The sequence below is a fragment of the Miscanthus floridulus genome, chromosome 19 (assembly GCF_019320115.1).
Source record: "Miscanthus floridulus cultivar M001 chromosome 19, ASM1932011v1, whole genome shotgun sequence".
Classification (NCBI taxonomy): domain Eukaryota; kingdom Viridiplantae; phylum Streptophyta; class Magnoliopsida; order Poales; family Poaceae; genus Miscanthus; species Miscanthus floridulus.
The window spans coordinates 56,939,106-56,950,471 of NC_089598.1; the positions used below are offsets into that span (position 1 = coordinate 56,939,106).

General features: G+C 47.2%; 1 protein-coding gene across 1 annotated transcript; it reads left to right on the forward strand.

Moving 5' to 3' along the window:
- The first annotated feature begins 520 nt into the window (after nt 1–520).
- On the forward strand, nt 521–5,689 carry LOC136527509 (putative U-box domain-containing protein 42). Its single transcript, XM_066520266.1, has 4 exons — nt 521–1,036; nt 1,875–2,957; nt 3,098–3,407; nt 3,583–5,689. The coding sequence occupies exons 1-4, from the start codon at nt 1,031–1,033 to the stop codon at nt 5,247–5,249; spliced, it is 3,066 nt and encodes a 1,021-aa protein (XP_066376363.1). The 5' UTR covers nt 521–1,030; the 3' UTR covers nt 5,250–5,689.
- The last annotated feature ends 5,677 nt before the right edge of the window (nt 5,690–11,366 follow it).

Sequence of the window (11,366 nt, forward strand, 5' to 3'; positions counted from 1 at the left end):
ACAAGCAGTCGCTAATTAGGATTTGAATTCGAAAATGTATGTTTTATTCGAAGATGCGTCTGGGAAAAATACATGCACATTTCTTCCTTTACGTAATAATAAATAAAAATATAATCCACCAACCATTTTTTTTTATCTTGAATCCACCTACAATTGGGACCAGTAACCTGTCCATTCCTGGGAAGATCACAAAAACGGAACCTAGCATCGGTGGCGAGAGAATCCAGAACGGCCTTTTCTGGTTTCCGAAACCTCGCACGTGAACCTACTCGGCGCTCTCTAGTCATCTCTCACGGAAGGAAGAAGGGTGCAGTGCCCAGTGCATGCCAGTGCAGTGACCTCCTAGGCCCACCTGCCACTGATTGTTCCTAACGATTTTCCATTAAAAACCGTTGGCGTGTAGAGTGAGCCGAGCCAAGAAAAACGGCTTGCACAGTGTTGTCATCACTCAGCTTTACCCAGACTTGCCGTGAAATCCATCCCTTATTGGCACCTCAAAACGCCGCCCGGTCGACGCGACGCGTGGGGCGTGGTGGTGTGCGTTGCAAGCGAGCGTTCACCCCTCCCATTCCCATCTGTGATTCTGTGGGACTTGCCGACTGATGAGAAGCTCCGGGTAACCAAAAAAAAAAAAAGGTCAACATCTCTGTATTCTTCCCATCCAGCCAGAGCCAGTGATTAGAAAAAGGGGGCGCGCCTCTGCCAATCTCTAAACAGGAGGGAGAGGGAGTGACCTTGCTTGGACGACGACCGGGCCTGCGAGCTGCCAGCGCGGTCTCCCACCACCCCTCGCTCTCCGGTGTCCATACCTTCTACCTCGGGTGTTGCGTTGCGTGCGGCGCCGTGCTTGGGCCGGCGGACGTGGGCGCCATGCCTGGGTGACTGGGTCTGGGTGTGGCTGGGAGCTGAGGAAGACGACGGGGGAGGGCCGGGGAGAAGGAGAATGCTCCCCGGGTGCTAGCGTCGCCGCCGCTGGTCAGGGGAGGAGGGAGGAGCAGAGGCCGCTCAGTTTCTTCAACGTCTTGGTTGGATGCAGGTATGTTCCGCTGCTGCCTACTTGATTGCTTATTCGGATGCAGTTCCTTGTGATTTCAGTGGTTTAGGCGGGGCTCTGTCGGAAATTACCTGAGTTTTGGGGACAAAGATTGCTGTTCTTGTTTTCCTCTCCTATAATTAATTACTGTGCTTTGGTGTACCTTGCGACGACAAATCAGGACATCTTCCTCTTACGTCAATTGAGAAAAGTTAGGACGGTCTCAATGGGTTTCGAAGGTGTTGGGGGCCAGACGAGCCTGTCAAATTGCAATCCAAGTATTCATAGAGCTGTTTCTGTCGTCTTTTCCCCCCCAATCGTGCGTAGGTGTTCTTCATGTTCCTTCCAGGACCATGAGAACGCGAGTGTTCGGCTGGTACGAATCCGGCACTGTTGATGCTGGAATTTACTGTTCATGCTGAAAAATATCGGGAGAAAAAACCCTGTTCCCGCTGGGAAAAAAACCGGAACAAGCCGGCCAGCCAGCCAGCCGAACTGCTCTGCCATAGTTCCTGCCGTGAATAGCATTATGTTGGTTCTTGCAAGAAACCAATCTGGGAATTTGGGGGGAATGTGGCCACCCCTGCAGTATTATTATATACACTATCCACCAATTGTTTAGAATCAATCCCTGTAACCTTAAGATTGCAGAATTGTACTTTTGTATCGAACAAAGTTGGTAGGTTTCTTCTTTACGACTTCCTAGTCTTTTTTCGTGTTCACGCGTATTTCATTGAGGAGAACGACTTCCTCGTCTGAACTCTGAACTACCCTTTTCCACACCAAAAGGAAAAAAAAAGCATCTTTGGTGCCTAATGTCCACACTTTCCCTTTGTTTCAGCGAAGTGAAGCGCAGGCCAGGAAGGCATCGCTCGCCGAGTCTGTGCTAGCAGCCATCTCCGAGCTCATGTCGTCAGCGGCATCAGCCGTCGATGCTGAGCACGAGAACTTCTTGGATGTTGGCAGCCACCTCCACCATGGAGCCCTGCCCGCAACGGAGGTGCAGAAGCAGGCGCAGGGTTCCCCAACCAACACGCTGCATGTAATGGAGTATCTGGCTGCCAATGTTGACCTCGCCAAGGACCTCATCACGAGGTGCAGTGCGATCGCGCAGCAGCTCATGGACGACGACCTCCTGGGCATAACCGAGGACCTGGACAAGGTCATAACGAATATAAGCAGTGAGCTCAACAATATACAAGCATCGACGTTCGAGAGCAGCAGGTTTGCAGAACCAACGGTCAGTGGGCACCTTCAGGTTGTCAGGAACCGGCATGGCTACTCGGAGGGAGATGTGCCAATGGCTGTGGCAGTTGAGAGGCCTAGGAGAAGAACACTGCACAACAGTGACATGCCGAGGCTGGTGGACTTCCTGCAGGGAATGTACCAGGAGTCACATGAGCTTGGTGGTCAGACATTCAGTTCACTCCCTGAAGTCGCGGAATATGTGGAACCATTGTATGATTCCTTCTTCTGTCCTCTCACAAACAAGGTTATGGTTGATCCAGTGACAGCGGAGAGTGGTGTGACTTATGACAGGAAAGCTATAGAGGATTACTTTGACAAGTTTACAAATGGCTCTGAACCTGTGATATGTCCTGTTACAAAGATGGCAATGCAGAGCAAGACACTGAGGAGTAATCTTCCGCTGAAGAGCATAATTGCAGAATGGGTTACAAGGAATGAAGCGATGCGGGTCAGGATCGCACGTACCGCACTCTCTATGGCAAACACGGAGGCTATGGTGCTTGAGGCGATACATGAGCTGAAGGTGCTGGCTAGGCTGAGGAGAAAGAACAGGGATCAGATGCACAAGATTGGCATCACCAAGTTCCTACCACGTCTTCTGGGCCACAAGGATGCATTTATTCGGTGTGACTCCCTCGACCTCCTCTGCCTGTTAGTTGAGGATGATGCAGGAAAGGTGTGTCTGAGATATTTCAACCTGTCATCTTTGATCTTTTCCCCAATCTTTGCACATTATATTGCTACTGAAACAGTGCTGAAGTGCAGCTTCAACTCCTAATCATCTTGCATTTAAATATTTTTTTTCATGACATACAGGAAATCATAGCGAAAACCAGAGCCATCTCAAGGACAATAAAGCTGCTATCCAGCAGTAGTACTGATGAAAGGCATGCAGCTATCTCTTTCTTGGTAGAGCTTTCGAAATCAGAGTTACTGTTGGAGAACATTGGATCAACTGCTGGGAGCATACTGATCCTCACCACGATGAAGTTTAATAGCTCCTCTGATCCTATTGCCGCCGAGAAGGCTGGAGAAGTCCTGGAGAACCTGGAGAAATGTCCAAAGAATATCAAGTACATGGCTGAAAGTGGCTACTTGGATCCTCTGCAAAGGCACCTAGTTGAAGGTAAGATTTGGCCTTTGTATAGAAAAAAAAACTTTCTTCTCTGTGTTAGGCTTACATAATGCCATTCTGTGCCTGCCTGTTAAAACTCTAAACCATAAATGAATAATTTAAACATAACTTGCAAATCTCACCATATCACTACCTTGAGCTTACAATGACATGAACGCACAAACAGGATCAGAAGATGTTCAGATGGAGATGGTGAGCTACCTCGGCGAGCTAGTCCAGAAGCAGGAGATGACCATCAACATCGCTGGGAGCGCTTCAGAGATCCTCGTCAAGATGGTGTGCAGTGGCAATACAGCAATTCGAAAGGCGGCCCTTGACGTCCTGGTTCAAATCTCGTCCCACCACCCCAACGCCAAGACACTTGTGGACGAAGGTGCCGTCCCTGTCATGGTGCAGGAGCTCTTCATCCGAAAGATTGACGATGAGCCCGTGGGCTCTAAGACAGAGGCTGCCGCTGTGCTCGCCAACATCGTCGAGTCTGGCTTGGATCCAGAGGCCATCACCGTCAATAAGGAAGGCCACGTCATCACGTCCAAGTACTCGGTATACAACTTCGCTCACATGCTCAAGTGCTCCATGCCTGACACCCTCAACCTAAGCATTGTGCGCGTGCTGCTCGCGCTGACCGCCCTCCGCAAGCCTCTTGCCACGGTGGTCTCGGTCATGAAGGAGCAGGACTGCTGCCAGACTGTGATTGAGCTCATGGGCTCGCTGACAGAGTCACTTGTCATCGCCGCAATGAAGCTGCTTATTGCCTTGTCCCCGAAGATGGGGCACACCATTGCCGAGAAGCTCTGCAAAGCCCCAGGGCAGCCAGGGAAGCTTATCAAGAGCATCGGCCTGCATGGGCGGATCATGGAATGGCACGCCATGTCCGCTGCGCTCCTGGCAAAGCTGCCGTACCAGCACATGGCTCTGAACCTCGCGTTGATTAACGAGGGCGCCGTGGTGACCGTGCTAGCCAAGATCGAGGAGATGCAGCGCGGCGAGACACGGGCAAGCCGCCATGCCAAGGCGTATATGGAGGGCCTCGTGGGTGTGCTGGTCCGGCTAACGACGACGCTGTATGACCCAGACGTGCTCCTGGCGGCCATGGATCACAACCTCACATCGGTGCTCGCAGATCTCGTGCGGTCCGCGGGCAGCGACGAGGTTCAGCGGCTCGCCGCGGTTGGTCTCGAGAACCTGAGCAGCCAGTCGCCCAACCTCTCTCAGCCCCCGACCGAGGAGCGGCGCCCGAAAAAGAAGAACATCCTCCGGCGCCTGCGCGAGGCGCACGGGGGGCGGGTGCAAGACAACAACCGGAGGCCACCGGCACACAGTGGCCGGGTCTGCCCGGTGCACCGTGGCGTGTGTTCCCCGTCCACCACGTTCTGTCTGGTGGAGGCCGGCGCCGTGGAGGGCCTCCTGTGCGTCCTGGAGAGCAGCGAGAACGGGCGCGTGGTAGAAGCCGCGCTCGGCGCGCTGTGCACGCTCATGGACGACGACGTGGACGTGACGAGCGGCGTGGCCGTGCTCGCGGAGCACGACGCGGCGCGGCACGTGCTTCGTGCGCTGCGGCAGCACCGCGACGACGGGCGGAGAGGGGCCGGGGCCGGCGCTGGCGGAGGCGAGACGGTGACGCGGAGGTGTTTCTGGGCGGTGGAGAGGTTCCTGGCTCACGGCGGCGAGCGGTGCGTGAGGGAGGTCACCAGCGACCGGGCGCTGCCGAGCCTGCTTGTGAGCGCCTTCCACACGGGCGACGCCGCCACCAAGCAGGTGGCCGAGAGCGTGCTCCGGTGCCTGCACCGCATGCCGGATTACTCCGCGACCTACGAATCCGTTGAACTGTAACAAACACATGATGCCCACACCTGTGCATGTCTTGCCTCTTTTTCCATGTTTGCGTTTCTTGGTTGGTTTGTAATATGGGTTGATTGATGATGTATTGTTTGGTGTAGCTAAAGGAAAGTAGGAAAGGAAAAACTGAAGATGCAGTGTCATGTAATGTAAGTATAGCCAAAGATTATAGCAAGGGAAGATAGTCTTTTGATTCTTCTTATTAGTACTTTGTGAGTGTGTTCAGTAGTTCTTTTTTAGGGATCGTGTTCAGTTCAGTAGATTTTGACAAGGGTGCCTCCTAAAATCATCCACCAGATGATTTGTTTTGTAATTTTGACGATTTGTTTTACATGCCTCTAGCCTTTTCTCCGTAGGACTAGCAAATAGCTTTTTTTTCAAAAACGTGACCGGCAAAGTGCTAGGGAGAGTGCTAGCAAAAGATTTTTTATTCGGTTTGCTATTATCTGGACGTCCGGACCGTGCCTGTAGTCCGTTTTCCGCACCGTTTTTCATGCGCCCATGTGAGGTTCGTGTCGTCCCGAACGTCACCAGCATCGCGAAGAGGGGGCGACGAATGCCCTACCGACGCCGGGAGGAAGAGACACCGAGGTGAGGCAGCACAAGACAAGGAGGGTGTCGGCGCAAAAACGTGTGGATGCGTCTGGCATATAGCAAGCCGGAAGGATCTGCTTGATGGAATAAGACTGGAGATCCGCTTGGCTTCAACGCAGGGCTAGCCGATCCTGCGAATTCCTCCCGAGGCGCACCAGTCAATTTGACCTGCAATTGACAAGGAGAGAAAGTTTATCGGTAATTTAAGGTGGAACATGCCGGTTTTGCACAGACAGTTCTAAGTGTGCCGCTTCGGGAGCAGCCAAACGAAAAAATCGACTAAACGGCCAATACGCGAAAAAAATCAGCTGTTACGGATTGTAAAGCTCGTGGGTTATGATTGATTTTATGTTGACAAGTACAATACACGCAGATATAAGTAAAAATCATCAGCTAGGTAGGTATTACCAGTGTAAAGCATTGAGCCGATAAATCTAACGAGAAATGATATAATATGCGAACAAATCGACTGTCTAGTACAAATGGATCTAGAAACGCTCTGAATATAATTTGTTACAATCAACAGTGAGGTTCGACCGGATCGATGGCAGCTATGATGATAATAACAAACTAAAACCAAAGAATCCGTAAAACCATCTATATATTGACAGGCTTTTCGAAAAAACATGTTATATGTGTGAAAGCTCGAGCGAATCGGCTGAAATAGCTGATTCAGGTGAAAAGGGAGAAAAGGGACTGTAGTATGTGAACAATCGACTATTTAACATGGATAAATCTATGAACTCATCAGACTTAACTTGCTATCTCTAACAGTGGGGTTTGACCGAATGGATGACAGCCGTGATAAAGACAATAAATCAAACATTCAAAGTAAACAGATCTTATTCTGGTCTAATACCCTAAATGCTTTTGTTTTTTTGTCATGGTCCAATGACCATCACTTTGGCCAATGTTTTAGAATAACAGGATCAATGCAACCTTATGACTTTTTAAGTTTCGGATCCAAGAAATTAGCCAAAATATCAGACTGCACAGGATGGGCAAGTTACATTCTGAACCGTATTGAAGATGGATCAACTATTAGCGAAAGAGAATATGTAGCCTTTCTGAACATGTGGTTAGAAAAGATTCATCTTCTGTGGGTCATCTTGTGGTCCGACTTACAATCATAAACTCATGGCAGAGCATATGGCAGTAGACGCTGAAATTTCTCTTCGCAAATATCTGTTGGGATAAGCTTACCATTTGATGCATCAGGTGGCTGCCTAGCTGCTGAAGAATAAAGCAGTGCACACCATCAGCGGCCCTTGGTGGCTAATACAAATGTGATTAAACATGTATATGCATAAGATTGTAAGGCCAAATCTATAGAATTTGAGCTTCCCTTTCTCCAACTTTGATGAGAAATACAGAGGCAAATAAAAAAGAATCCATCAGTGCATGAACTATGATGAAGCTGCATTGGCCATAACAATTGCTATCGACGTTGATCATCTCTTTAAGAAATTTTATAGAGGGTTTTATGCAGATATCTTGACTTGGTTATCCTATGATGAGGATAAGAACAATGAGTTGATCTTTCCATTTAAATTTTGATTTAAATCAGGCTGCTCAGACGAAACGGCGGCTGTAATATTCAATTCCTTCATCAAACCTTGTGTTCTTCCAGCTGAATTTCGTCATAGTCGTGTCAAGATGTCTACAGGTTTCTTTCTCCCAGGCAACCTTTCAACCTATGAGTTTTACAACCCTTCTTATGTAGCTCGTCAGTTTGGTCTTGATCAATTGTCTCCTCAACTGTTCTTCAAGCATGTGTTGAAGTTAAGAGATGGTATCAGTGAAGTAATAGAAGCCTCCAAAGTCTTTCAACTAGGATCAGATATTCCTTCTTTTTGCTTGCACGACTAGGCAAGAGTCAACTTCTCTTTCAACCTTTTTGACTCCTGGTGGCAAGAATGGCACTCCCATCTCTTCTGTGGGCCAGTCCATCCTAGGTGCATAGTTTTGGATGGAGAGTTTGCTTCCAACGGTGAGGTAATTTACCATCCTTTTTAGAAAAAAATATTCAATTGAATTCTCCTGCCATCTGTTCTAACAGACCTTTTCAGGACACTGAATTCGATCCCCCAAGCTTGGATAGGAAGGGGCGTCTTATAGAGTATCATCCACCATGTCTAGCCTCAAGAATGAGATCAACTGCACCTACACTAAAAAACTGATGAAAACTCAAGCTACCTCTACCATTGTGACGCATCAATCCTCAAAACGCAAGGCAGCCCAAGGGACTTAACCGATGCAGCCTTACAAATGGAAGTATAAGCCATGACGGTACTTACAGACAAGCTGGAGGTCGGCCGGACCGATATAGCCCTGCTTGTTGAAGAACTCGTCGAGATCTACACTACTCTACTCCTAAGGGTTAGCGTAAAGCCAAAAAAAGTAATTTGTATTGATTGGATTGATGTCTTTTTATAATAGCCGGGGTCCAATATTTATACCCGGAGCCTAAGCATGAATCCTACTCAAGTACGACTCATTATAATCTTGGGTATATGAGAAAACATTCCTAATTTAAGATAACTTGTACCCTAATCTTTTCCTTTTTTAGTAGAGTCCGACATGTCTTTCCCGACGCCAACCGTAGTTTATTGTCGTTATCTGCTGACGTCATCTGAAGAGAGCCGATTCTAGTGTCGCATCTGAATCAACTTATATCGATTCTTATGCAATCGATTTCTTGATTGACACAATCTTGAAAGCTTCGAGTTCCAGCATTCTTCCTCCTAATTTTTGGTATAAACAGAGGGAGATGCAACATTCAATCTACTTTTCAAACATTCAGATGCAGCACTTGCAACATATGTTTGAAGACAGATAAAACATTTGAAACATGCATTTAATACACTTGTAAAAACACTTGAAAATCATTGTAAAAACATACACAACATCGAGATAAAAACACTTACAACATATGTGTGAAATATATTCAACATCTAAATAAACACACTTGCAACATATGTATAGAAAAACAGATAAAATATTGGGAACAAAAGCTTGCAACATACGTATACAACCATTGCAACATATACAATACCCTGATATACTTTTGCAACATCCATATAAAACACTTACAACATACTTCTCAAATATTTGAAACATACATCTGAAACGCATTAAACATACGGAGCTCGATGCAGGCGTGGAGCTCGATGCCACAGAGTGGCGTGAGATCGCATGTGCGGAACTCGTTGGTGGCACAGACCTCGGCAGTGGCCTCAGATGACTTGATGCCGCCCGTGGCACCACGCTTTGCTAGGCCCTGCCAGCCACCTGGCACTCAGCTCCTAGGGTACACTGCTACATGTACTAGCCTCTGGCTAGGTTTGGGACGTGAGAATGGACGGAAAAGGAGAATACGTTAGGAGTAGGGATGAAAATAGTATGAAAATATCCCATATCGAACTGCATCATTTTCTACTCATTCCGTCCCAAAATAAGTGCACTTCTAGAATCTAGGTGAAGAGATTAATGTTAGTGAAAAATTACATATATGCCCCTATAAAAGTGTAATCATTACACGTTGATAAGAGAGAAAGTAGAAAAAGACAAGTGAAGTTAGTTTGTCTTATATCTAGAGGTACACTTATTTTGGGATAAATTTTAAACTATAGAAGTGTACTTATTATGGGACGGATGGAGGACATTTGATCCGATCAAATTCTTATTTTCGGACAAATTCAAATTCGGTTCGAAATAAGGAACACAAAATTCAAAATCGGAACGAAAACGGTTTAAATTTTTTTTCTAACCGTTTTCTACTTTTCTGCTTTTAATTTAGAATATCACAAATTCAAAATTCGGTTTAAACCGAATTTGGCCCATTAGAAGTCCAGCCTTAGAAATTTTTTATCTTTTTTCATACGATCTCGAATGGAGATGTTTTGTATATGAAAAATTATAGCTCTCGACGAAATCTAAAACTTTTTGATTTTTAGTTTTTTCATTTGAAATCTTTAAGATGTTCAAAAAAAATTAAACAAAATTTCAGTAGTTTATTAATCGTATATAAGCGCTTGGTACCTTAGAAAAATCATATCTTTCTTAAATGGTGTCAAATAGAGATACTTTTTATGAATGTTGTAGGACTTATTAATTGTTATTCACTTGGTCATGCAATTATTAATTGTTATGCACTTGAATATTCCGTATTATTTTTTCTTATATCAACTGTGTTCGACGTAATTCCGTTCGAATTACTTCGTTTTTGAAATTCTTAATGGTGGTGTTCGCTGGTCTGGACTCGTCCACCCAGCCGGCTGATCCCACTCACAAGTTACTGTTTACCAAATCAGTCGAACAATGTTTTTCTCTCACAACAAATTAACCGGAACATTGTTTTTCAGCCAAGTTTCAGACCAGTGAACGGGGCCAATATTCCATAAGTTCATTTTTATTTTCATGCTAGGCTTTACTACTCTCATTTTTATTTTCGTATTTAAATATAGAAGTAGAAAACGATTAGATTTTGCGACCGTCTTTGTCAGAGCGCCGCGAACCGCGTAGCGCCGGGAGACAGCGTCAGGTGCCGGGCTGCGACGACAGATTGCGATTCGCAGTCAGTGCGGGTGAGGGTGCACAGCGCGCTGCGGGCGGGTCAGGGTCCGCGTTACCGTTTTTTTTCTCTCGGAGTTGAGGTTTTTTTTCGTGCGTTTTGCGCAATAGTTGATTGCCTGATTCCCTTTTTCTTTGGAACGGAACTCAACTTTCCTCCGTTGCAGATATGTTGACGTGATTTTTTCCTATCCAATTTATTCGTTCAAAATTCCTTCGTGAATCTTTGATAAAAAACGGGACCTGAATGGATTACTCTTCCCTTTCAGATGCGAAGCTAGACGACTTGTTGCTGACCTCAGCTAATTAACTGAGGCCACTAAGAAATTGTTGCCAGAAAACGACACTAACCTTGGCAGCTGAAACTCAACGACAGCAGTATAGTATACTACGTGTAGATGCAGGAAGAACGAGAGGGAGTTAACCTTATGACCAGTTTGCTGAGAGTGGCTGAAAATACGGTTTTGATTAAATTGTTGTAAGAGAAAAACACTGTTTCAAATAAAAAATTAAACCGAACAAGCTGATTTCTAACTAAGCCGAACGGGCCCTATGTTTCTCCTCGGCAGCTCGAAGTGGCCACGTCGCCCGGAAATCCCACAGCGATCCACGTCTCCTCAAAATGAATTTGCTTGGCCACGGTTCGGCCACGTCACCTAGAAATCCGCCTCCACGAAAATATCTCGCACCTCTCCCCTCACCGCAAAAAAAAAAAAAAACGCTCCCGTCCTCTCCCTCTCGGCCAGGCCGCATCGGCACGAGCGCCCCCCCGCCGGCGCGGCCGCACCCAGCACGGGCGACACCGCCTGCGTCGCAAGCGGCCCCCGACGGCACGGCCGACGTGAGCCCGGTTGCCTCCTCCGCCGAGACCGGCCCCTGCTCGTCTCTATCTCCTGTCTCGCTGCGCCGCGTGCGCTGCTCGGGGGATTGGCCCTGCCGGTTGCA

Excerpts from the sequence above, each read along its gene's own strand:
- LOC136527509 (XM_066520266.1), top strand. Across the intron at positions 2,958-3,097 it reads TTGAGGATGATGCAGGAAAG|GAAATCATAGCGAAAACCAG; the intron begins GTGTGTCTGAGA and ends CATGACATACAG. Across the intron at positions 3,408-3,582 it reads GCAAAGGCACCTAGTTGAAG|GATCAGAAGATGTTCAGATG; the intron begins GTAAGATTTGGC and ends ACGCACAAACAG.